The sequence below is a fragment of the Maniola hyperantus genome, chromosome 21 (assembly GCF_902806685.2).
Source record: "Maniola hyperantus chromosome 21, iAphHyp1.2, whole genome shotgun sequence".
NCBI lineage: Eukaryota > Metazoa > Arthropoda > Insecta > Lepidoptera > Nymphalidae > Maniola > Maniola hyperantus.
Genome location: NC_048556.1, coordinates 10,684,851 through 10,712,699, shown reverse-complemented (window position 1 = coordinate 10,712,699; position 27,849 = coordinate 10,684,851). Strand labels below are relative to the sequence as shown.

At 39.3% G+C, this 27,849-nt stretch overlaps 2 protein-coding genes across 9 annotated transcripts in view; one reads left to right on the top strand and one right to left on the bottom strand.

Moving 5' to 3' along the window:
• The window catches only part of UGP (UDP-glucose pyrophosphorylase), a 34,792-nt gene extending 16,830 nt beyond the window's left edge, over positions 1–17,962 (top strand). For 4 of the 8 annotated variants that reach the window (XM_069505825.1, XM_069505823.1, XM_069505824.1 and 1 more), the window contains exons 15-16: positions 499–525; positions 9,060–9,172. Coding sequence is in view for 3 of the 8 variants with exons in the window: in XM_034980249.2 (XP_034836140.2) it covers positions 499–525; positions 9,060–9,246; positions 9,371–9,603; positions 10,775–10,980; positions 13,694–14,465; positions 15,270–15,377 (1,533 nt within the window). In the remaining 5 variants the exon portion in view is untranslated. Of the gene's footprint in view, positions 1–498; positions 526–6,060; positions 6,251–9,059; positions 9,247–9,370; positions 9,604–10,774; positions 10,981–13,693; positions 14,466–15,269 lie in introns of those variants that run through there. The other 4 variants (XM_034980249.2, XM_034980251.2, XM_034980250.2 and 1 more) reach the window with 4 other exon arrangements.
• Positions 17,963–18,612: 650 nt separating this feature from the next.
• LOC117992169 (solute carrier organic anion transporter family member 74D-like) lies at positions 18,613–26,779 on the bottom strand. Its single transcript, XM_034979827.2, has 11 exons — positions 26,101–26,779; positions 25,385–25,555; positions 24,873–25,070; positions 23,659–23,850; positions 22,990–23,111; positions 22,318–22,413; positions 21,572–21,765; positions 20,669–20,782; positions 19,977–20,098; positions 19,550–19,690; positions 18,613–18,895 (listed from the first exon to the last, which is right to left on the bottom strand). Exons 1-11 carry the CDS (start codon positions 26,282–26,284, stop codon positions 18,714–18,716), a joined length of 1,716 nt encoding a protein of 571 aa, XP_034835718.1. The 5' UTR covers positions 26,285–26,779; the 3' UTR covers positions 18,613–18,713.
• Between the last annotated feature and the right edge of the window lie 1,070 nt (positions 26,780–27,849).

Genomic DNA, 27,849 nt, shown 5'->3' with positions numbered 1-27,849 from the left:
AATTAGCTCTTTAATTTTCCGGGATAAAAAGTATCCTGTCACTCTGCAGGTTTTTATCTATACCCATGCAAAAAATCACGTCAATCCGTTGAACCGTTGCGACGTGATTGAAAGACAAACCAACAAACACACTTTCGCATTTATAATAAGGGTAGGTACTGATTAATTTAAGTAGGTACCTACTTACTACTACTTATTTACAATAATAGCATACAACTTGCTCAGCTGTGCACTATGTAGGTACTAAGTAAGGGCAAGGCAATAATGGGTGACACTATAAGGAACATTTTAACTTTATTTACAACCAACCAACTTAAAAATATATTTTCAATGAATGTATCTTCTTTGTTTTCTTCATGACATCCCACGCTACGTGGGGTCAGCATGACATGTCTTCTTCTTCCACTCATCATTACATACATTCATTTTAAATTTATGTATCTATGCAAGTATATATAATTATTACGAATAAATAGTTAAAAAAAATTAAAATTACAGACTGATGACAGCCGGCTGAAACCTGCGGTAAGATATAGTACCTACTTTAGAATTATGTTTTACTCGTAAATAACATAATATTTTGATTCTTCAAATATTTCTAACTTTGGTTGAATGTTCAAGTTTTACGACATTATTTATATTTTACTTGTACCTAATTTATGTATGTAACAGCATGTTTCAAGAAGTATTAAGTAGGTAGGCTAATTCCGTTGTACACAATCTCTAAACTAAACTAAAATGGCTCATATAAATCTATTCGTTCGTATCGTACTCAATATTCTCCTTTAAAATACTAATTATTGATGACTTATTTAAATTAGGTATATATTATTGACATTTATTGTACCTACTTAATAACATTGCCCGCCATACTTGGTAATACACTGTTTCCAAAAAAAAATTGTAACACCACTACACGTGTATTTATTGCAATAAAAAATTATGAATTATGAATTATTGCTATCCCTTTCATAATGTTGCTTGCGGAAAATGATAGCACTAGATTTAGACCTGTTAATTTAGTTTAGTTTAGAGATTGTGTACAAGAGAATCGGCCCCATTATCTTTTTTAATGTCTTTATTCCGTACAATTGAATAATTTAATTCAACCAGTTTGGTTTTTTGAATAGATATTATAATATTTTATCATTGTAGCTTATTTCTTAGTATGTTTCATAATTTTATATAGTTAAATATATTAATTATGCTATAACCATATTCTGGGACATAAGTTGTCTTTACCAATGATATATTATGAATTATTGGAACCAGCTTTTTACTGTACTTTTTACTTAATTTTGTATTGTTGAAATTACCACCACCACCACCATCACCACCACCACCACCACCACCACCACCACCACCATGGTCTGTCACGCTAGCCTAGTACAAATTAACAGACTTCACACACCTTTGAGAACATTATGGAGAACTCTCAGACTCTCAGGCATGCAAGTATCCTCACGATGTTTTCCTTAATTGTTAAAGCAAGTGATATTCAATTGTTTAAAATGCACATGACTCTGAAAAGTTAGAGGTGTGTGCCCAGGATCGAACCCCCGATATTCTGAATAGAAAGCCGACGTCTTAACCACTAGGCTATCGCCGCTCTAAAATTAAATTACCATACACTACTTCAAAATAAGTGTGGATTTACGCAAATCAAACTTATCTACTACCTATAGGTAGTATCATAGTATGACGAGAGCATGACAAGCTAAATTGATAAGTAGGTAACTGCCAATATTCTCAGGAAGTATTAAACGTGATGAGTTTTACTATTTTATGCAAAGCGTGAGGCAGTGGTCCGACCGCCGCCGCCGCCGGCGAGAAAACGACTATCGGCGATTTTCACTCAAGAAACGCACAATAAATATTGTACATTCCGTGATTCCGTGTAAACGAAAGAGATGCATATATCAAAAGTTGCTCTCTGACTGTTCACACTGCCGGCGACGACTCGCTTTACTAGTCAAAGTCAAAGCCAAATGATTTATTCAAAATAGGTAATAAACTACTCTTTTTGATAGTCAGATGTTTGATTTGTAAGATTTAGTGGTGATAATCATTACGCAAACTTAAAACTAAAGCTACGAGGGTTCCAAACGCGCCCAGGTCTGAGAAGAGCCCACAACAAACTCAGCCGGGTATTCTTTTCATTATCACCACTTTACAAAATTAAACTTATTAGAACTATCACTAGTTTTGTCGACGAGCTTTCAAAAATAAATACGCTCAGCGATATTCGTTCAGCGATGCTCAATCGCTTGAACACTTGTAACGCGCGCGCAGGTTTGCACAGGACTGAGCGACCGCGGGCGAATGGTGCTGTGCGAGTAATCGCTCGTCGCACTTGCACACTCCCTTATAGCCCGGCGACAAAACTATCGAAACTACACACTCGCTTCCCGATTGCCAACTCGTTTATAGTTTCTAGTTCTACTCGTTTCTCGTTAATCGTCGGCGGTCGGACCTCTGCCTAAAATAGCTAGTTTAGTTTCTATCATTATTTAAAGTACTCTAGCCTGGCTCAGGGCCGGCTTAAGAATATTCCGCGCGCCGGGGTGCAAAAGTCAGCCTGGGGCCAGGGCTGGTCTGCTCTTGGTCCGTGAGGTCGTGGCATTTTGCCCGGCTTATCACCCCATTGTTACGCCACTGGCTGTGCCCGCGGCTCCGCTCGCGTGGTCTAAGTGTGGTAGGTATACCTATCGAAATTTATAAATCAATCAAACAATCAAATAATTTATTCAAAATAGGTAATAAATTACACTTTTTTATTATCGGTTGTTGGATTTGTAAGATATAGTGATAGATAAAGATACCTATACCCAGACTTTTAAATACATTCGCCTTTGCGATCCTACTTCGCCTTAAATAAAATACTTAGAGATGTTTCAAGGGTCATAATAACTTTCAAAATGAATATAATTTTACTGTTTAGTATTGTCGGGCATAAATAATTGCGATATCTGGCTTAGTTTTACATCTAGAACTACAAAAATAAAATAATTATTAGCCTACTATATGTTTTTATGGAGAAACAATTAAGACATGTAACTTTAATGTAGGTATCTAAGTAATTTGTTTAAATTAAAGGTGTTATTTAAGATAACAGAGCAATGCTCTTTGTATTAATTTTTCCATAAAATATATATAGGTACTTACACTTTTATTTACTACTAGCTTGAGCCCGCGACTTCCTCCGCGTGGACAGCACAAATTTCAAACCCCTGTTTTTTACCCCTTTAATGATAACATTTTCAAAAATCCTTTTTAGCGGGTATCTATGTCATAATAGCTATACAATTTGCATGCCAAACAGCACGAGCCCAGTAGTTAGAGCTCTGCTTGATAGATCAATCAGTCAGTCAGTCAGCTTTTCCTTTTATATATGTAAACTAGCTTATGCTTGCGACGTCGTCCGCGTGGACTACACAAATTTCACCTATTTCACCTCCTTAGGGGTTGAATTTTTGAAAAATCCCTTCTTAACGGATACCTACGTCATAATAGCTATCTGCATGCCAAATTTCAGCCCGATCTGTCCAGTAGTTTGAGCTGTGCGTTGGTAGATCAGTCAGTCAGTCAGTCAGTCAGTCACCTTTTCCTTTTATATATTTAGATAACTTTATTAGCGTTTAAACTACCGTGAGTGATTTCTATTATAAATAATATCTATCCCTCCCTGACTGAACTGACTCCCTTGAAAAAGGACCCCGGATGGGTTCGAAACTAGTCGAGCTAACGTCGACTAGACACGTGAGTACACCCGGGATAGATATTATTTATAATAAATAACTTTAACTTGTATGTATGCTTAATTTTAGCAGGAAATGCATATTTTGATATAAACTTGTACCTACAAGCCCAATTATGTAGTTTTTATTACCAACTTTTTGTCATTCACATTCTGCAGCCAACAAATTATAAAATATCTTTATTATAATCTAAACATTATGTAGGTACCTACAGGTACTAATAACTTCTACTTAGGGATTTCTGCTGCATAAAATAAAACTATTCATAAATATAAAGTATAATATTTATTAAAAACGAACTGAGCTGATATCCGCGACTTCGTCCGCTTGCATTTAGGCTCTTAAATATACCATGACAAAAGTAGTCTATGTCACTCTGCATGCATGTCTTTACTATATCCATGCAAAAAATCAGGCTGACCCGTTGATCCATTGTGGCATGATTAAAGGACAAACCAACAAACAAACACTTTTGGATTTATAATATAGGTACCTAGTGATGTAGTATCCATACTTCCATACTAATATTATAAATGCGAAAGTGTGTCTGTCTGTCCGTCTGTCTGTCTGTCTGTTAGCCTTTCACGGCCCATCCGTTTAACCGATTTTGACGAAATTTGGTACAGCGATAGCTTGCACCCCGGGGAAGGACATAAGCTACTTTTTATCTCGGAAAATCAAAGAGTTTCCACGGGATTTTTAAAAACCTAAATTCACGCGGGTGAAGTCGCGGGCATCATCTAGTAATATTATACATATTTGTCTCCAATTAAGAGAAATAAAAAATCAATTGCATACAGATTTGAATCGGTTCTATACCTATGTATTCAAAGTTGTCAATAACGGATAAAGAAATACATACCTATATAATTTAATGACATTGTTTTTCTGTCTCACTGTTTCTTGTACTCATGTATTTAATTAATGAAAGTCATAATATACATACATCTATAATATACTAGCTGACCACCCGGCAAACTTCGTACCGCTTAACAGTCGATTCTTTTTCAGGCAATTTTTTAAATTTTTCTCTCCGTAAGAACCATCATCGTACTTAAAGGAATATTATAAAAAAGAATTAGCGAAATCGGTTCAGCGGTTCTCGAGATTTGCGATCAGAAACACATTTAGCGATTCATTTTTGAGATTGATCTCATTTAAAAGACATTTATCACCATAACTGGATATCGTTATGTTATGTCAAGTCAACGCCTCGTAAACACGTCATTTGTCTTATCAACCTTTTGATAAAACTGTGCCCGATATTCTCGTATCTGAACACTGAAACTAACGACATCCTGCGACTTTGATAACAAAAAGCTTGTAGAGATCATTTCATTATTTTATTCTATTTTTTGTTAATTCACCTAAGCCGCGATTCTAACGATAATAATTATTTGACGATTCAAAAACTCTTGTATAAGTTTACTTGAATAAAAATATACTAATATTATAAATGCGAAAGTGTCTGTCTGCTATGCTAGCTTTTCACAGCCCAACAGGTTAACCGATTTTGATGAGTTTTGGTACAGATTTATCCCGGAAAATTAAATCGTAAACGTAACGTAAAAAAACCCGGCTGGGTGCGTGTCAGGCTCGCGCAACCAGGATTCCGTAATTCAGTCGTATTTTTTCGACATTTTGCATGATAACTCAAAAATTATGATGCATAAAAATAAATAAAAATCATTTTTAGAATGCACAGGTGAAGACCTTTCATATGATACCCCACTTGATATAGTTATCTTACTTCGAAAATTGAAAATACTAATTATTACTTTATGACCACAAATTAATTTTTTTGTGTGATGTAACCACAAATTCACGGTTTTCAGATTTTCCCCCTAATGCCAGCTATAAGACCCACTTTCCTGCCAAATTTCATGATTCTAGGTCAACGGGAAGTACCCTGTAGGTTTCTTGACAGACAGACAGACAGATAGACGGACAGACAGACAGACAGACAGACAGACAACAAAGTGATCCTATAAGGGTTCCGTTTTTTCTTTTGAGGTACGGAACCCTAAAAAACGTAAATCCATCTAGTAAATTCATAATACATAGTACCCTCATATTAAAATGGTAGGAAATGTGTTTTAAAAAAGCACAAACTAATGACTATAATGGTGTATAATTATTTAAAAAATACATCGTATGTTACGTGATTACACGTGTGGAGGTCACTTATCAACGACGACGAGTCGACGGACAAACAACAATACATTAATATTGCATATATACGAACCATGTATAAGTCTTACATGTACCTACATAACCGCAGTAATCATTCCATCATATATTTAGTTTAAAAGCATCGCGTCGCCAGTCCACATCGCGTCCTTTGCGCGCTCGCTTTTCCTTCTATTTCGCGCCTAAATTTGACAGTTCTTGTTTTTTTTCCTCAACTGACAGTTCTTGTGACATTGTGTTTTTTTTAATTCAAGCACCGTTTTGGTTTTTTTAATTAATCGGCCATGGATGTACTGAATAAGGTAAATGGAAAAATGAAATGGTTTTGGTGTACTTACCTACAGCTACATTTAAGTCACGATTTTTTCGATAAGAGTTGTATTAATGACTAGTTTTCCATACCTAAACTAATCTTAAATATATAAAAGGAAAAGGTGACTGACTGATTGACTGACTGATCGATCTATCAACGCACAGCTCAAACTATTGGACGGATCGGGCAAAAATTTGGCATGCAGATAGCTACTATGACGTAGGCATCCGCTAAGAAAGGATTTATCAAAATTCAACCTCTAAAGGGGTAAAATAGGGTTTTAAATTTGTGTAGTCCACGCGGATAAAGTCGCGGGCATAAGCTAGTCTAAATATATAAAAGGAAAAGGTGACTGACTGACTGATCTATCAACGCACAGCTCAAACTACTTAACGGATCGAGCTGAAATTTGGCATGCAGATAGCTATTATAACGTAGGCATCCGCTAAGAAAGGATTTTCGAAAATTCAACCCGAAGGAGAGGGAAATAGGGGTTTGAATTTTGTGTAGTCTACGCGGACGAAGTCGCGAGCATAAGCTAGTATTATAATAATGAGAAAGGGTGTCCGTTTGTCTTTGATTCTTTTACAAGTCAATCGCTAATCGATCTTCATGTCGCATGAAGATAGTTTGAACCTGAGGACTTGATTTTAATTTTTGAAAGGATTTTTAAAAACCTAAATCCTGTAAATCCATAATCGTGTTTGAATATTTTTAATTTATATTATACTTAAAAACGTGTAGGTAATGATTAGGTATGGCGATTTAACTTGAAGGTCAAATAGAGTTCAAAACTGTTTATTTTGTCTATCATCGTGAAGTAGTAAGAAAATAATACCTACATATTTGCATATTCGACATTATTTGCAGGTAGGTATTTAAATATATAAAAGGAAACGGTGACTGACTGACTGACTGACTGATCTATCATCGCGCAGCTCAAACTACTGGATCGGGCTGGACATACAGATAGCTATCATGACATAGACAAGCGCTAATAAAGGATTTTTTTTAAATTAAACCGCTAAGTGGTTAAAATAGAGGTTTTTTTTTTATCTCTTTATTTTGAAGCTTAGTCACTTAGTGACTATGTCGCTTCGTAAGGTAAACAATAAACAAAATCACCAAAATCTTACCCTCTAATCTTAAAATAATTTTAACTAACTTGGCCTGATCACTCGCAGGGAAAGAAAGAAAGGTAAAAATAGAGGTTTGAATTTGTGTAGTCCACTCGAAGTCGCGGGAAGATTGGTCTGCTTAATGGCTTAACACATCTCTGTCCATATCCAATTTAATGGATACCGGACTTTACGATTACATCCGAGATTCAAACCTTAATAATAGAGCCTTCAAAATGGCAGATTTACGAGTATTTAGACTTTTGGTGTTAAAGATAAAGACAAAAATATAAAAAAAAAAAAAAATTTGTTGAAAAAAATAATTAATCAGGGAATATTTTTGGCCAAAGTTCCCATTTTTTAGTCCATTTCCATCTGAAGGATCATAAATCTAATCTAATCTAAATCCTGTTATTCCTTAGAATAGTCTAGAAATCTAAATATTTAAAAGGAAAAGGTGACTGACTGACTGACTGACTGACTGATCTATCAACGCCCAGCCCAAACTACTGGACGGATCGGACTGAAATTTGGCATGCAGATAGCTATTATGACGTAGGCATCCGCTAAGAAAGGATTTTTGAAAATTCAGCCCTTAAGGGGGTGAAATAGGGGTTTGAAATTTGTGTAGTCCACGCGGATGAATTCGCGAGCATAAGCTAGTATTAAAATGAAAATGATTTTTTTTTAATTCAACTTTTATATTTTTGAATCGTCAGAGGCATCTACCAATATAAATACTGTTTGTTCGTTTACCTATGTCCTATGTTACCCTTCTGCCAATAAAATCGATCTGGTATAATTGTTATGAATAAACGGTCAACGCACTGAATTTTTATAATGATGGTTTTGTGTAGCGTTATCAGCTGTTGTCAAGTTCGGAGAAGCGCGATATCTATTTTTTTTAAATACTTAATAACAACTAGCCTATAAGCCCGCGATTTCATACGCGTGGACTACACAAACATAATTCATTATCATTCATTTTGCCAGAATATGGTATATGCATTTTATAACCACATTTTGATAGGTAGGGGTTGAATGTTCAAAAATCCCTTGTGGATGTCTAAGTCATAATAGCTATTGCGTGCCAAACAGCCTGATCCGTCCAGAAATTTGAGATGTGCGTTGATAGATCAGTCGTTCAGTCAGTCAGCTTTACCTTTTATATATTTAGAAGAGAAGATAATGGTACTGATTCCTTGATACAACCTAATTTTAGAGTATTCGCATCCTCTTCTTACTAATGTAATGTGAAAAGGGCAGACGCAGTTTTAAATTTAATTTTGAGATTGATAGAAACCCCGTGATTTTAGAGCACAGTCGCGAGCCTACTGTTTAAATTTGTAGCGTGCACTAAAATTTAGAGTGTTTAAATGTAAAGTTCATGTTCTGTCCCTTTTTAGCATTGTTAAAAAGAAAAGGATGCAGATACTCTAAATTTAGTTTAGAGAAAGACAACAGAATCGGTGCCAATGGGGCCGATTCTCTTGAACACAATCTCTAAACTAAACTAAATTAACAGGTCTAAATCTAATGCCATCCTTTTCCGCGAGCAGCATTATGAAAGGGATAGCCATAGATTTAGGCGTGTCATTTTAGTTTAGGTTAGAGATTGTGTACAAGGAATTAGCCACTGTAGAACTAAAGATTTACCAATTAGTTCTTCTATTCCTGTAGATAAGAAGTCACCAGCGCACGCCGTCAGGGTCTCGAGACTTCAAAGAGGCGACCAAGCGCGATGCCCTCGCCAGATTGGAGGTGGAGCTGGAGCGACTGCTGGCAGCTCTCCCAGAGACCAAGAAGACCCTCGTCGAGAAGGAGTTCAGAGGGTTCAAGAACCTCTTCCGCAGATTCTTGGCTGACCGTTAGTATCTTAGATTCATCATATCCTGATCAGCGCTACTTTCAGCCCCATTTAATGGAAATCAGTCACGATAGTTTAGTAACCACAGATATAAGTACCTATAGACTTGATAAACTCTTTTCAGAGGGACCATCGGTAACATGGGAGAAGATCCAGAAGCTCCCAGAACACGCAGTAATAGACTACTCGACTCTAGAGACGCCCACCACAGACAACGTCCACCACATGCTCGACAAACTGGTCGTGGTGAAACTGAACGGTGGTCTCGGCACATCTATGGGGTGTAAGGGACCCAAGTCTGTCATACAAGTGCGGAATGAACTGACCTTCCTCGATTTAACTGTACAGCAAATTGAGGTAAGCCGATTTTAATGGCATCACCATCGTTAACCAATAGACTTCCACTGCTGGACATACAGTATGCGGCAGAAAGTAATATACATCAACCTTTAGAAGGAGATAGCAGATTTGTAGAGCATTGTCTCTGTCGTTGAGACCGACAAAACGTCATATAGGTATGAGTGACAGAGACAACGCTGTATATTTAGTAGTTTCTGCCGCGTACTGTAGGTATCTAGTAAGGACTTCCACACGCCACTATCTTTTTTTTAAAATACCGAGCAAACGAGCAGACGGGTCACCTGATGTTAAGTGATTACCACCCCGTGCAGCACCGCCTGAATAGGTACAGCAGCTCTTTGCGACTCGTTTGATGCCATCTGTCCACATAGTGTGGTCTGCAACGCTACGCGTTCTGGTTCGAGGTCGCCATTGCAGCACCTTGGGACCGCAAAGTCTATGGGAGAAGATCCAGAAGCTCCCAGAACAAGCAGTCATAGACTACTCAACTCTAGAGACGCCTACTTGACCCTAGATTTTCACGTAATAAATAAAAATAAAAATCCTTTATTTCGACCATGAATTATCCAGATCATAATTGTTAGTGATAACACACACCTTAAAACTAATGTTTGTGATCTTATAACTATTTACCTAATCCTAATACTATATCTAAGACAGGCTTGATTAGTCAGCACGTGCACCATATGACAATGGTTCAGGTACTGACAATCAAACCTGTCAGCAAATGCCCTCAGGATGCCATTAGGGCTAGCCCTTACCCTGCGCACCAGGGATGTGCACCGTTTACGCAAGAAACAATCCACATGCGCATCCGCGAACATACCCGACGCGCTGCAGTAACGAGGCAGACCCATTAGCATCCTGAATGCATTATTGTACTGAACACGCAGGGCATTATACTGTTTCTGCGTGTAGTCCACCCACAGGCTGCTCGTGTAAAAAAAAGTGCAGTAAGCTCTAAAGAGCGTTACTTTTACAGGAATAGTACAACGAGCAAACCTGCGTGCGATCATGTTCGCTCTAATAGACAATGCCCTGCGTTCTCTCTCTATGTCGGCATCGTCTTTCAGGTCAAAAGACACCACATGCCTTCGTAATACCTTCTCAACCCTTTTAATACTTCAATTTTTTATCAACTACTGTAACAGGCACATAATTCTTGCAGCACCTGAACAAAACGTACAAATGCAACGTCCCACTGGTCCTCATGAACTCATTCAACACGGACGAAGACACGCAGAAAGTCATCCGCAAATACAAAGGGTTGAAACTAGACATCCACACATTCAACCAGTCCTGCCATCCGCGTATCAACAGGGAATCCTTGCTGCCCATTGCGAAGAACCCTGATGTGCACGCTGATATTGAGGCGTAAGTCATTTTTCTTGCTATTTTTAATAAAGGGTTGAAACTAGACATTACACTTTCATCCGGTCCTGCCATCCGCGTATTAACAGGGAATCCTTGCTGCCCATTGCGAAGAACCCTGATGTGCACGCTGATATTGAGGCGTAAGTCATTTTTCTTGCTATTTTTAATAAAGGGTTGAAACTAGACATTACACTTTCATCCGGTCCTGCCATCCGCGTATTAACAGGGAATCCTTGCTGCCCATTGCGAAGAACCCTAATGTGCACGCTGATATTGAGGCGTAAGTCATTTTTCTTGCTATTTTTAATAAAGGGTTGAAACTAGACATCTACACTTTCATCCAGTCCTGCCATCCGAGAATCAACTGGGAATCCTTGCTGTCCATTGCGAAGAACCCTGACGTGCACGCTGATATTGAGGCGTAAGTCATTTTTCTTGCTATTTTTAATAAAGGGTTGAAACTAGACATCTACACTTTCATCCAGTCCTGCCATCCGAGAATCAACTGGGAATCCTTGCTGTCCATTGCGAAGAACCCTGACGTGCACGCTGATATTGAGGCGTAAGTCATTTTTCTTGCTATTTTTAATAAAGGGTTGAAACTAGACATCTACACTTTCATCCAGTCCTGCCATCCGAGAATCAACTGGGAATCCTTGCTGTCCATTGCGAAGAACCCTGACGTGCACGCTGATATTGAGGCGTAAGTCATTTTTCTTGCTATTTTTAATAAAGGGTTGAAACTAGACATCTACACTTTCATCCAGTCCTGCAATCCGCGTATCAATAGGGAGTCCTTGGTCAATTGCGAAGAATGATATTTGCGACGTCAGGGACGTCACAAACGTCATCCACAAATACAAAGGGTTGAAAATTGACATCCACACATTCAACCAGTCCTGCCATCCGCAGATCAAAGCCTTGCCTTCTTTTCAGATTTTTGTCAGTAAGTCATTTATAAGCGCACTTTTTGGTAAAAGAAAAAATGATTGTCACTCATAATATATGGCGTTTTGTCGGTCTCAACGACAGAGACAATGCTCTACAAATCCGCTATCTCCTCCTAAAGGTCGATGTACATTATTTTCTGCCGCGTAATGTAGAATCAATTTTCATCATCAATCAATTTTCCCCAGGGATTTACAGAAGTCAGTCATAAAATTTTCACTCTGATAAAGCCATCTTTATTCAAACTTATTCTGTTGCATATAATAACTCTAAGTAAAGTCTAAGCAACGCCAAAGTATAATGTATAGAGTACGGACTAAATATAAATTTTCTGTAGTTTTATAAATGAAAAACATTGTTCAAATCCAGAAGCAAGCATTTTCATTCAGTAAGATCTGGTATAGGTCGTTTCATACTGAAGGCTTTACGGAGATGGCGTAATAAATCTATAGCACGAAATACACCATGTTATAAGTACCAATTTTATATTGTCATTCCCTCTACACGATTATTTTGATAAGAAAATTACGCGTAAGATGGCTTACGCGTGCAATGTAGGATACACTATCAGATAGCGTCCGCGTCGTTAGAAATTGATACCTAACCTTGTCAATCTATAATTATGTTATCTTTTCTAAGCTAACGTTTATTATAAGCCGTTTGGAATTATGTCAAGTTATTTACGTGGTTTACAGATAAGATTTGGCCAGCTTTAGGCCCGGTATCCACCTATGCGGAGCGGAGAGAAGATGTGTACAGTAGACCAATCCGATTTTTAAAAAATTACGTGATAATTTTTTCACGTCATTTATTTTGAATCTGATTGATCGATTGAACGCATCCCCTCTTCTCTCCGCTTAGGTGGATACCGGGCCTTATTATTGCCCTCTTTATGTAAATTGTTAATGTAAGCAACAAGCATTATGGTAGTTATGAAGTGAAGTTGTGCGATTCCTAATCAATTGGCACCGATTCCGTTGTCTTTCTCTAAACTAAATTTAGAGTATCTGCATCCTTTTCTTTTTAACAAGGCTAAAAAAGGACAGAGCATGAACTTTACATTTAAAGACTCTAAATTTTAGTGAACGCTACAAATTTAAACAGTAGGCTCGCGACTGTGCGTTAAAACCACGGGGTTTACCATCTAAAAATTAAATTTAAAACTGTCAAACTGCGTCTGTCCTTTTCAAATTACATTAGTAAGAAGAGGATGCAAATACTCTAAAATTAGGTTGTGCTCAGAATCAGTACCAATATCAGCTGTTACCGAGTTTAAGTGCTCATGACGTCATTCCGATTCGTTACCGAGCTAACCTAATTACAAATTCGGACTTTGACAATTATTTGTATTTTGTTGGATACTTTCCAAACTGCAACTTTTTCTAAATTGCCATATCTTCCATTGAGACACCCAAAAAACTTGCTAGATTGTTCTTAATGCCGTAAACTCTTTCGATAGTCTCACTGAAAAGTTGAGCCGAAAGTTTTTTAAATAATAAAAATACCGAGCAAACGAGCAGGCGGGTCATATGTTAAGTGATTATCGTCACCCATGAACATTTGCAGCACCACAAGAACTGCCAATGCGTTACCGACCTTTCAGGATTTTGTTGGTCCGCCCCTTGAATAACCCTCATGTTGCAATCTAGCGGAAACACCGCAGAGGCGCTTTCGGCGACTGTAGAATTAATAAATCAGAATTCTTTATTTTCAGCATTAATTTCTAAATGCAGCCCAAAATTTCCACATTTTTTTGCCATTTCAGATGGTACCCACCAGGTCACGGCGACTTCTACGAATCCTTCAGCAACTCGGGTCTCCTCCAAAAATTCATCGCGGAAGGCAGAAAATACTGCTTCATAAGCAACATCGACAATCTAGGAGCTACCGTCGATTTGAACATCCTCAATCTCCTGTTGAACCCGGAGCAAAAAGCTGGCTCAGAATTTGTTATGGAGGTCACAGATAAAACGAGGGCTGATGTTAAAGGAGGAACTCTGATCCAGTACGAGGACAAACTGAGGTTACTAGAAATCGCTCAAGTTCCCAAGGAACACGTCGATGACTTCAAATCTGTCAGCCAGTTCAAGTTCTTCAACACGAATAACTTGTGGGCGAAATTAGAGTCCATCCAGAGAGTTGTCGAGCAGGGGTCTTTGAATATGGAGATTATAGTTAACAATAAGAGTTTAGCGGATGGTGTTAATGTTATTCAATTGGAGACCGCTGTAGGAGCGGCCATGAAATGCTTTGAGGGAGGCATAGGTGTGAATGTACCCAGGAGTAGATTCTTACCGGTGAAGAAGACATCGGATTTGTTGCTTGTAATGTCGAATCTGTATAGTTTGTCTCACGGCTCGCTCGTCATGTCTCCTCAGAGAATGTTTCCTTCTACTCCCTTAGTCAAATTGGGGGATAACCATTTCGCTATAGTGAAGGAGTTTTTGAATCGGTTCGCGACGGTACCAGACCTGATAGAGTTGGATCATTTGACGGTGTCTGGTGACGTCACGTTTGGCAGACGAGTTTGTTTGAAGGTGAGTTATTTATTAATTTAGATTAAAAAAATAGTTCATTTTCATAAAGTAGAAATTTGTGCTCGGGATCATTTTCGTTCATTATTAGCAACATATTCAATTTGAGGCTGTTTTATTTTTGAGCAAAAATAATATACATAAATATTTATCATTTATCAAAAAATCCTTAAATTAATCCGAATTACGGGCATTAGGCATATTATCCGTAATTCAGATATGTACAAGGAAGTAAATGTTTTCCTGTTCAGTTTTTCCTGTTTTAACGATTTGTCTATCTAGTATGTCAATTTTTTTAATTATCATCATCATCATCAACCTATAGACTCCACTGCTGGACATAGATCTCTTGTAGGGACTTCCACACGCCACGGTCTTGCGCCGCCTGAATCCAGCGGCTCCCTGCGACTCGTCTGATGTCGTCCGTCCACCTAGTGGGGGGTCTTCCAACGCTGCGCCTTCCGGTGCGAGGTCGCCATTCCAGCACCTTGGGACCAATGTCTATCGGTTGTACGAACTATGTGCCCTGCCCATTGCCACTTCAGCTTCGCAACCCGTTGAGCTATGTCGGTTACTCTAGTTCTCCTACGGATCTCCTCATTTCTGATTTGATCACGTAGAAAAACTCCAAGCATAGCTCTCTCCATCGCCCGCTGAGTGACTCTGAGCTTTCTAATGAGGCCCATAGTTAGCGACCATGTCTTGTCTTGTCCATGTCTCGGATCCATAGGTATGTCATCACTGGCAACACGGACTGTTCGAAGACTTTGGTCTTGAATTATACTGATATTTTTTGTCGTTTTTCAGGGTACCGTGATCATAATAGCGAACCACGGCGATCGTATCGACATACCTTCCGGCGCGGTGCTGGAGAATAAGATAGTCTCCGGAAACTTGCGTATACTGGACCACTAAAGTCGCTTCACACAACAGCCGGCGGCTTTACATCGTCGACAAAAAGCCGGCGACCTTATAAATAATTTAGGTTTTTAAAATCCCGTGGAAACTGATTTTCCGTTAAAACCGTTTCGTAACGGTTCCATAATGTAACTTTGACCGCCTGTCATTCAACTGAACCTAAATAAGTTAATTACCGAGCGACTTTAAATCTATAATATTATGTGCGCTTAGCTTTTGAGTTGTAATATATTGTTATTTAATTTTATTAGAGTTGTAAGCACTGACCTCTACTAATACAAGCACGCTGGATTTGCTAAAAGCTATTTTTGAGTTGTCGCCAGAAAGTGGGAATTATCAAAAATAATTCAAAGTCTAAAAAATAATGCAACTAGGACCAAACGAAAACTTGATTGTATTCATTTTGGTCCTGATAGCAGTGAACGTCGTCATGTGAGCCTACTCTGAACTAAATGTTAGTGATGAACTGTCAACTCAGTTTCAACTCGAAGACAGGGCGTTAGAGTCGCTAATCGTTACTTAAGATTGAGTTAAAACGAGACAGATTTATGTGAGATATATAGCTCTGTCTCGTTTTAACTAAACTTAAGTAACGGTTAAGCGACTCTGAGTACAGCAGTATTTGAAACAAAGTGTCAATTTTAATAAAATTCCCGATGCGAACGGTGCGGTGTGGCGCTTCGAATCGGCAAAAAAAATAACTGTCGTTTTGTATATATAATAGCTCACCTTATCTAGCGTACTTGTATGTCCATATCTGTGGTAGTAAGGTTTGTGGATTATTCTAGAAAAAATAGGTTTAAGTAAAATAATATGAAAAATGTTGTCCCCGAAGCACAAAATAGCAGCTTAAATTTTGTTTTTATTTAGTTATATTAAATATCTTTTTAGTTAATATACCTTATTTAAGTTATTTATGAAGAATATCTTTTTATACGTTTTATTCTTAGTTTCGTGCCATTTATAGTTTTATTTTTGGAATTTTATTTAGATTTACGATTTTTGTGCGATTTTTTTCGAGTAGATGCCAAAATTAGGATAAATATAAAAATCAAAAGGAACAAATACAAGGCATAATGCTTATATGATATGTCGCTTCTTTACATATAGTTAGTTATATTTGTGGTATCACTATGCGCGTCAACTAAGACTAAGCACCGCCATATTGATGTAAAGTCAAACTTGTACTTATAGCCTATAGGCCGTACAAAATGACTCCTCACGCGGCATTTTAAATCTATGTGTCAACTGTTATGTCAAAAGTGCGAACCACCTTTAAAATAAAAAGACACCAAAAGTTAAAATGGCGCGCGAGGAGTTAAATTTTACGCGTTATACTTAAATTTGAGATAGACACCAATAAATGGAATAGGTAGATATATTATGATTGTTCTACTTATTTTTAACATATTTTTATAATTTAGTTGGTTTCTTTGCAAAAAAACTGAAATGTAAGTCAAGCGTTGCTGGTGTTATGGAGGGGATGATGGTTTTCGAAATTGAAATACAGTGCGACAAGGCTATCTTGGCGCGTGGCGAAAATCGGAACTAACGTTGCCATCAAGTGTCCCCTTTGTTCTTGTTTGAATAGTCTAAGCCTTTGTTCTCCAACAGCGCCCCCCCGTCAATGTCATTCAAGTGCCAAGAGAGCCTTGTCGCACTGCACCTACCTATTTCTCTTAAACTAATTTACATTTTATAATTATCTAAGCATGCTCTACAGGTTAGGTTCAAAGGGGCTAGAACCCAGAGCCGTGAAACCAGTTGAAAAAGAGATGCAGGCTTTTAATCGTAGACTGAGTAAAAAAGCTAGACTAAAGTAACCGCGTCTGAGATAGCGATAGCACGACGTAACGATGAATAACACGACAATTACCATTGTTTAGTAGTCAATATTTGTATTAACCGGTCAACAATATTTGCATTAAACGTTTTTTATGTAAAAACAAGTAAATAACTAATGAGAAATACAATGACGCCACGAATTCTCAAAGTTTGTTTTGCAGCTAAAGTTGTAGTCCTTGAAAAAAACCGGTTGCACGATAAGGGACAAAAAATAGGTTACCTGCGTCTCTGTTTATCACATTAGTAACTTTATCTGTGCTCTCTTTTAGTGTGAATGAGAAAGTAAACGTTCCTTTGTCTAAATTTTTTACTCAGTCTACGCTTTTAATATATTATTCACAATGTGTTTAAATTGAACACTTTTTTAATATCAACCTTTTTACGGCACTAGTCTCTTGAAGTCGTAACAGTTCGAAGAAGTAAGAAGTTTTCGAAAAATACGAAAAGGGCGAAAATATACAGGGGCCTATTCTCTTGTACATAATCTCTAAACTAAATTAAATGAATCTGGTGCTATCCTTTTATGGAAGCAACATTGTGAAAGGGATAGCAATAGATTTAGACGTGTCATTTTAGTTTAATTTGGAGATTGTATTGTGTACAACGGAATTAGCCACATTGATTTACTAACTACGATTCAAAATGTAAAACAAAAGACAGAACCTTTTAAAATCTTTTATAATGCGTATTAGAATATATGAATAAAGTTATGAATATAATATAATGAAATCTTATTATCTGAAAGCATTTTTATTTTTTTACGTAGTTCGACCTTTAGGGAATCTGTACAAAAGGAAAGAAATAAGATTTTTTAAAATACATAATTAATTTAATTCATAAAATTACTTATTGATATTTACATCAGTTCTTGTAACCTTCTTCTTGTCACCTATGACTTAAAATATCTAAATATATAAAAGGAAAAGGTGACTGACTGACTGATCTATCAACGCACAGCTCTAACTACTGGACGGATCAGGCTGAAATTTGGCATGCAGATAACTATTATGACGTAGGCATCCGCTAAGAAAGGATTTTTGAAAATTCAACTCTGTGAAATAGGGGTCTGAAATTTGTGTAGTCCACGCGGACGAAGTTGCGAGCATAAGCTAGTCATACAATAAAACTAGATGTCCGCGACTAAGCGTGGACTCCGGTTTTTAAAATCTAGTGGGAGTATGATTTTCCGGGATAAAAAGTAGCCTATGGAGGTGGCACGTGCCGTGATTTTACCCTCCGTGCTATCTGATTTAATTACCTACTAGTTACTACTACTACCGGGACACAGGCCTATCCGCACACAATTTGTGTGTGTGTAACGGTAGGGATGTCTGAGCGAAGCCTCAAGCCAGGAGGTGCATTGCTATACGTAAGTCGATCGCGCGACAGTAAAGTGAGAGAAGCGAGATGCGCCAGTGCCAGTGGGGGGGGGGGGATTTAGCACAGTAAGGCTGTGCTTGTGTGCGTAGGCATCATGTCATCATAATATCATCTGTCGTTGATATAGACGTCGGAGGTGCTGAGCAGTTCCGGCGCGGCGGGGTGCCGGCTCGCTGCGAAGCTGCACACGCCGGACAGCACGGACAGGCCCGCGCTCACCACGCCCACCGACCAGATGGAGTACGTGTGGAGAAGGCAGATACCGTCCTGTTCGTACGCGCATGTGAAATCTGCAAAAAGAAAATAACTAACCTGTCATAATAGAATAGAGCCTCAATAGCTCAACCTGTAAAGGAGTGGACTGAAAACCGAAAGGTCCGACGGTTCAAACCCCGCCCGTTGCACTATTGTCGTACCTACTCTTAGCACAAGCCTTACGCTTAGTTGGAGCGGAAAGGGGAATCTTTAAAAAAAAAATGTTTTGTTCATGATCACATTTTTTTTTGTAATGTAAGTAAGTAACTAAAACTTCACAGTTTTCGGATTTTTCCTATAACGTGTGCTATAAGATCTATTTACCTGCCAAATCTCATGATTCAGTAGGGCGATTGTCTAAAACCTGCATCAATCATTATTACAATCTCAATTGTTCTGATTGGCTGAATTTGTGCGATTCTTGTTGCAACAATGCATTGTGGCCAATAGTGAGCGAGCATTAACCAATCAGAGATGATTGCGATCGTGACATTGTAGCTGTCAAACAACCGCGGTAGAGCCACTGGGTCAACGGGAAGTACCCTTGTTACCCAAGTTTCTTGACAGACAGACAGACAACAAAGTAATCCGTGAAGGGTTCAATTTTTCCGTTCCGTTTGAGGTACGGAACAGAAAAGTAAGCTTGGTATGGCATGGCCGTTTAGAAGAAGATCCAAGTAAGTACTTACGACTAATAAGCATGTAGATGAAGTGTCCCAGCACATGGGACAGCAGCCCCATGAGCGCGAAGCTGACTCCGATTGCTATGGGTTTATCTCTCCGCTGCACCGCGCGCAATATTACCATGCCTTGCATCAGGAATGACGCCGCTAGAATAAGTAAAGCATTTCGATGATTTACGTGCAGGTGATTTCGAATAATTATAACTACTATGGTCCGTAACGTTGTGCCAGATCCTTCTTTCCACGCACATACAAACTGTGGAACCAACTCCCATCGGCGGTGTTCCCACTAGCTTAGAACATGGGGTCATTCAAGGGGCTAACATATTCCTGAAAGGCCGGCAACCCATCTGCAGTCCCCCCCCCCCATTCCCCATTTGCCACGACCTGTCGCGTACTATAGGCGTCGCCTCTAAAAGGCATCGATGTTTACCTGCAGCGGCGAGGACCAGCGTGAAGAAGACTAGGTAAAGAGAGTACGGCAACCAGCACTCGGGGAGGGTGCAGCTGCCGCGGACCGCGCGGTGAGGGCCGCATTTGCACTCCTCAAACAACCTGGAGAATCAAACGAGGGAAACGCAGTATTAAAAAAAGTAAAGTTGTAGATAGTAGGTACTAGGTAGGTACCTATACGATCAGAAATTTCTTGTGATTTTGTCCTTCCAAAAAGTTGCATTTAAAAAAAGAAATACGGCAGATATTATAAGAACTTTTGTGTTACAAAAGTATGCTCCTGAAAAAATCATACCTATTACACAATCGAAAGAGCGTGGATTTGACTGAAAAGAAATTGCAGACTGCAATTTCCATGACATAATAATACCTATGTATTATTGTTAATCTTTTCTTTGAAAAGAGCAACCGCTGAGTTTTCGGTAGGAAAGGCATTCCTTTGACGATTCGAAAGTAGGATTCGTAAAAATTTATTTGAACCAAAAATCCTTCTATTTCTATTAGGTACCTACTTTATGAGTTACTTGTATAACGGAGACTAAGGCACGGTTGCTTCAGCAAAGACATGGCGTTACAGAACAAAATGTCAAAGAAAACTATTTTAGCGAATGTATGTACCTATCGATAACAAACGGATTGAAACAACCGAGCCTTAAAGTTGGGTTAACTTACTGGAATCCATTGAGATCTTCGTACGTCTGGCAACCCGCGTGGCACGGAGAGAAGTAAGTGGTACTCGTGTTTAGAATGCACAGCGGCGCGAACCCGTACCGCTCAGAAGCACACCTGAAACATAAAGTTAATGAGTTTTTCAAGAGCGTAGGTCTTTCTAGAAGCTTCGATACTTAGGAGTACAAAAATCCGGAACGAAGAAATTCGCAGAACAACAAAAACGAGTGACATAGCTCAAAGGCTTAGCAAGCTGAAGTGACAATGGTCATGTCTGTGGTAGAACCAACGACTGTTGGGGCAGAAGTACCTATTCTGTAGTGGAAACCACGTGGTTTACCGGTACGTACCGGTAAGCGCAGAACAGAACTACCTCCAACTGGACGCATGACCTGAAGAAGGTGGTGGGAAGTGGGGGGATGAGGAAGGCAGATGACCTTGTTTGGTGACGGCGGGGCGCTCTTGCAAAGGCCTATGTCCAGCAGTGTTTTTTTTGCATCATCATTCCTCATACGCATGGCTAATGTTTGGAATACTCTTCCACGATCTGTGTTTCCTGCCAATCACAACCCGGGTATCTTTAAAACAAGAGTGAAAAGGCATCTTCTAGGTAAACGCGTCCCATCTTGGACCACATCATCACTTTCCATCAGGTGTGATTGTGGTGAAGCGTTTACCTATAATGAATAAAAAAAAAAGTGCACGCATACAGGCTGATGGATTGGATTGGATTAAATTCCAAGCAAGACGCAAACATGACAACATAAACCCGAGCATAGCGATAGTATTTTATTAATTTTAACCAAGTTGCTCGCTGCGCTCGTGCGGTGTTGCTTTTAAAATTGATAGGTATAAAATAATCAGGAGTTTGGTGCATCTGTAGGTAGATGTATTTCATGAACCTACCCGCACTCAGCGCTGCACTTAGGCTGCTGATATAGTCCGTTGTCAAAGCCAGCCATGTCCCCCGTCTGACAGTGCAAGCCCGCCAGCACGCAGAAAAACGCGGCCACCAACACACACACACCTCCGCCCACTTTGGATGCTGTGTTTGACTTCACACCGTCACTGCGACGGACTGAGAAGCGCATCCTGAATATCTGAGAAAAAAGTTCAAAATCTAAATAAAATTCAAAATAAAATACTGTAGCCCAGAAGTGGAACTCGTAACCAAGCAAAAGTGACTGGAATAGCTCAAACAAGCTAGTGATGAAGTGGCAGTGAATAGGTTGTGTAGGCAGACAAAACAGCCGATTGACCAGACAGTGTGTTTCGGAGTGATGACAGCGTATCGGTAAGTGCATCGTGAGAGTAGTCTCAGCCCGTTGAACCAATGCTCCCCTTCAATAAAGTGCCAGAAGGAGGGTGGATGAGGAAGGCGGAGGACCGTGTTTGATGACGCGATTTCGTAGTGCCTTATGTTCAGCATGAGACGGATGTAGGCTGATGAATTGGATTGAACCAAGTGGTTGATGACGCGCTCTCGTAATGCCTTAAGTTCAGGATGAATCCGATGTAGGATTGGACCAAACGGATCTGGTCAATTTCTTTGACCACCTAAACATTTTTTGGTCATGTTGAAAGAAACAGTTAAAAATGTGAAAGCAATGATTTGTTGTTTTGCAAATTGTAAAGAGCCAAAGTTAACTTACTGAGACAAAAAAAATTATGACGAGTGAACGGAAGATGTCCATGATGGTTCGTGTAGTGCGCGGGTCCTGCCTCAGCGTCTCCACGTGGAACTTCGCCTGAAAACGTCATTGATCTTAAATTGCAACTAATAAATAACACCGTATCACAGTATAAGGAGAGACCCATAGATCTAGTAGTCCGACGCCTTTGATCTCGTGGGAAATGACGACCACTTATTATTGGGGCCGTCTCGGATCACTCCCTTACCGCACGATTGCTCTGTATAGACGGCTTCTTCAAATATCTGTACGTAATAACAACTATTCTATTCTATTATAACTCTAGGCTGAATTTCCATCACACCATCCAGTATCAAGAGGAACTCGCCAACTTCTCTGGAGATATTAGGTGTAGGACGTGGGCAAACACAGGTACACTCTCTACTCTCTACTTCTCTCTCTCTACTCTCTCTTCGTTCAGTAACATCATTCAGAGAGAAAATCTGATACGACTGGAGATAAACCAGACACCGGACTAACTATGCCTATGTGCACTCCTATACACGAGTGTACACCGCCAACTTACAAACTGCTACTGAGAACTTTTAACAGAACACCAAAAATATTTTGGGGCTTCAACCTGAGCTCTCATGATCCGCACTCGAATAAGTTCTAGATTAACCTAGTATGTACCTGTATAGTGGCCGTATCGTAGTTAACATAGCCAAAGAGAGCTGTGTTGAGAAGGGCTAAAGCCACAGTTTGGTACAACACCGCCTTATTGCGCACCATACGACCAATTGGCTTCAAGATGCCTAAAAAAATTATTGTCATGTTAAAATTCTCTAGGCTCGATTTTGCAAAGGCGTTCGACCGAGTAAATCATAAATTCTTATGGTAAAATTTGATCATGTTAAATCCTATGATAAAATTGACAATTCTTAATGACTGATAGAAAGGTTGAAGATACCTAATACGATTATCATAAAGATCAAAATATACGGAACGCTTTCAAATAGCTCTTAATTCTTGATCTAAAGACATCCAGGCTCAGATAACAAAGACCTCAAACATGAGAGGTTGCTGATGTCGTCTCAAGTGAGTCAACCGATAGATGGCCACGGCTGGACAAAGATCTTTTGCAAAGATCTCCACAGAACAAAGTTATATTTCGCTTGTGTCCAGTAGCTAATCCAAGAGATTTCGCTAATTCTTTTTTTATAATATTTTTTGAAGTACGAGGATGGTTCTTACGGAGAGAAAATTTTAAAAAATTGCCTGAAAAAGAATCTACTGTTAGGCGGTACTAAGTTCGCCGGGACAGCTAGTTATATTATAAACACTTAAATCTAAATTAATTACAGTTATATTCCTTCTCTTCGAACTCTTTATACCCCTCCATCCTCCTCGGGAAGAGAGTGAACAGTATACAGAACATGAGGGTCAGCATGGAGAGGGATATTTGGGCCTCCCACCAGTCGTCCCTCACTGATACCGCCCTCATCCAGTTCTGTCCGCTCAGACCAAGGGACAGTCGGATTGAGATTAGGATTCCTGAAAAAAAAAATTTTTTTTCAGCAGAGGACAAAAAGTTCAAACCGAATTGATTTTTTTTTTTGAAAAAACGTGACTTCGGCCGCGTGGATTTAGGTTTTTAAAAATCCCGTAGGAACTCTTTAATTTTCCGGTATAAAAATTAGTCTATATAGAAGGGGTATGGCATATATGAAATCAATTTTTATGAAGGCAATTTTTACAGCATTACTTAGGTATAATCGGAGCGCTAAATCGCTTAGACCACATCTATACCTGCTGGTAAAGTATTTAGTACCACACTGCCTTCCCTTTCAGGATAGTTCGCTTCCATCTTAAATAGATGATGTCATCACACAGCTGCCTGCCAGGCTAATTATTCACAAATATACAAATATTCTTACATTAATGAGCAGCATCTATTGGTCAAATTAATACCTTTTATTTGTATAGAGCGACTTCCGAATCTTCTAATAATTCTTCTCGGTAGGAAGAGCATTAAGAAAAGAATCAATGGTTGAATTAATAGTCTGTTCGAATGGAAACTATTACAGTAGACAGCAAAAATATTGTACATCGACCTTTAGAAAGAGGTTTTGGCTTCGTAGAGAGTTGTCTCTGTCACTCATCCCTATGTAACGTTTTGTTGGTCTCAACGACAGAGACAATGCTCTAAGAAACCGCTATCACTTTCTAAAGGTCGATGTACAATATTTCCTGCTGCGTACTGTACCATAAAAAAGCTGTGATAGCGTGATACGTTAGGACGTCCGCCTTCTAATCGGAGGTCGGGGGTTCAATCCCGGGCACGCCCCTCTAACTTTTCGGAGTTATGTGCGTTTCAAGTAATTAAATATCACTTGCTTCAACGGTGAAGAACTGAGAGTTCTGCATAATGTTCTCAAAGGTGTGTGAAGTCTACCAATCCGCACATGGCCAGCGTAATAGATTATGGCCAAAACCCTTCTCACTCTGAGAGGAGACCCGTGCTCTGTAGTGAGCCGGCGATGGGTTGAGCATGATGACGATCATGATGACTGTACCATAAAAGTAGGGTCCGCTTTCGGGTTCATGGTCATCGAGGTAAGTGAGGCCATGCGCCCACACGCTGATCTTGGTGAGGGCGCAGAGGAGGGCCGTGATTACCAGGAACACTGTGCGAGGCACCAGCAGTGTGTCTTCCACGGGTTGAGGCTCATAGAGGTTGGACGAGCCTGAGACTATGTCACCTCCGCAAAGTTCTGGTGAAGAAAAAGGAGTTTTTTAGGGTGTGTATTTTGAAACAGGTGCAATTTTTTTTTATTCAGATACAAGTTAGCCCTTGACTGCAATCTCACCTGGTGGTGATGATGCAGTCTAAGATGATAGCGGGCTAACCGGGAAGGGGTATGGCAGTTTTTATTAAACCTTTGGTTTCTACACGGCATCGTACCGGAACGCTAAATCGCTTGGCGTCAACCCCGACACAGCCGTGGCCCCAAGCCAGCGTGACAGTGCAAAATGCCTCATTTCTCGTCCCCATCACGCCACTATTGCTCCTAGTAAAATGACTTACCCACCGAAGGTCGCCCCGATTCAGCAAAAGGGAACGCCAGTACGATCAGCCCCGACACAGCCGTGGCCCCCAGCCAGCCTGACAGCGCGAAATGTCTCATCCCTCGACCCCACCACGCCACTATTGCTCCCAGCAGGAACTCTGCTCCCCCAACTCCTAGCTGTAACCAATCTAGACGAAAAGAAACATTTTAATGTCCCTTCATCTTTCGAAATTCGCGGTGTCGTAGGTAACAATCTTGTCACACTATGACTCGTTGGGAAGTGCGAACTCATTAGTTTTTTTCCATCGAGTAAGAGTCACACTGTTACTGTTTTTTTTTTTCAGAATATTAGATCTCTATGAGTATTAGCCATATTAAATGACTAATATTCCCCTTTCGCGTCAGGCTTGTGCTAGGAGTAGGTACGACAATTATAGTGCAACGGGCGGGATTTGAACCGTCGACTTTTCGGTTTTCAGGCCACTCCTATACCGGTTAAGGCTCTAAAGCTAGGCTAGGCTCTCGTTTAGTTATCATCAGTGACGAAACAGCAGCAAAATTCTGCATAAAGCATTCGTGTAAACGACTTTTATATAATAAAATGGGTTACGGTTCTATAGTAATTCTGTCATTGTCCTTTATCCGTTGGATAAAGTTCATCTGGCGGTTGTGAATCAGACCCTAAGACTTGCTACGACAGATCGCCAGTTCTCTGACATTGTCAAGACTATACCTTCATTAATGGTCCTCAGGTAGCCCGTCCCGGCGTTTCTCCTCATCAGCAGGAAGACGTAGCTCTCCAGGAAGACCACGATGAGCAGGGCTCCCTGCAGGAACAGGTCGAAGCGCGGGATGGTGAGGATGTACCTCCGGAGGAGGAACCATGCTTTTGCTATCACTGGAACTGACTGATTCATACTTCATCCATACTACTACTAGTGATACCCGCGACTTCATACGCTTGGATTTATAAAAATCCCGTGGGAACTCTTTGATTTTCCGGGATAAAAAGTAGCCTATGTCACTCTCCAGGTCTTGTACTATACCCACGCAAAAAATCAAGTCGATCCGTTGCTCCGTTGCGACGTGATTGAAGGACAAACCAACAAACAAACACACTTTCGCAGGTATAGGTATGTACTCTATTCTATTTTCTATTAGAGAACCTTTGTTTTCAAAAAGCATTCGAAATTCAATTCTAAAACATTAGGTTCGTTTGTGATTGGTTGTTCACTAAAATGATTAACGTCCACTGAGTTTTTTGTCTCTGTCATTTGTATAGGATTACGTAACAGAGGGAGCGCTATACTAACTTCTCTCCGTGGATAGAGGTCCTAATTTAAATAACTCTATCAGGAATCTATTAGTTTCAAATTATGTCACTAATTACTATCAAACGATGTCCTTCAACAAAGATTAGGTATTATTTAAGTACTTAATCAAAGAAAAACTGGTCAAGTGCGAGTCGAACTTCCACACGAAGGGTTTCGTATCTTCGTACAAGATATAGTACTTATATACCTACCTACCTAAATAACTTTTATGTGAAGCAATGCGCCATCTATCTATACTTATGTGATTTAGAAAATTATTTTTTTCGTAATCATATTTTAATTTCTTTTGTGGGATTCACGGTTTTCAGACGTTTTGTTTTACTTGTGCTGTAAGACAAGTTACCGCCTACCTGCCAAATTTCATGATTCTAGGTCAACGGGAAGTACCCTATAGGTTTTCTTGACATACACGACAGACAGATGGACAGACGGACAGACAGACAGACTGATAACAAAGTTCCCTATAAGTTTTCCTTTTAGGAACAGAATCCTAAAAATGAATAGCTATGTTTTATTCTAATTATTAATCTAATTATTGGAAGCTAAACTACTACGAATTAAATAAGTGATCACATAATAAGTAGATAATATTATTATGTAATTTTTAAATCTAGGTAGATAGGTACCTACCTAATCGATCTTTGTCTCTAATTTGAATAAATCATCGATCTATCATCATCATCTTCATGATCAACCCACCGCCGGCTCACTACAGAGCACGGGTCTCCTCTCAGAAGGGTTTTGGCCTTAGTCTACCGCGCTGGCCATGTGCGGATTGGTAGACTTCACACACCTTTGAGAAAATTATGGAGAACTCTCAGGCATGCAGGTTTCCTCGCGATGTTTCCTTCACCGTTAACGCAAGTGACATTTAATTAATACCTTTGAAAAGTTAGAGGTGCGTGCCTGAGTAATAAAAATTAAATATATTCTTTAGTGAATTAGGAGAACCAAAACACGATTGGCACAATTTGGCTCGATACAAAAAAATCGCAAAGTTTCCCAAAAATACGCATTTTTACACGACCATTAGGAGAAAAACTGGTTTTATTCGATTGATATTTAAGCCAATTTCAATAAAATTTCGTATTTAAGTAGTTCAACACTTAACACACCTATTGTACTATTTTTTATTGGATATAAAAAGC

What these genes read in the sequence shown, in the direction of transcription:
- LOC117992169 (XM_034979827.2), bottom strand. Translation starts at nt 26,284, where the DNA reads ATGAATCAGTCAGTTCCAGTGATAGCAAAAGCATGGTTCCTCCTCCGG. An exon ending in CCTGAGGACCATTAATGAAG is followed by an intron (nt 25,556 to 26,100) that starts GTATAGTCTTGA and finishes CTTTTCGTCTAG; the next exon opens with ATTGGTTACAGCTAGGAGTT. An exon ending in CGAAGAGAAGGAATATAACT is followed by an intron (nt 23,112 to 23,658) that starts GTAATTAATTTA and finishes TAATTTTTTTAG; the next exon opens with GCATCTTGAAGCCAATTGGT.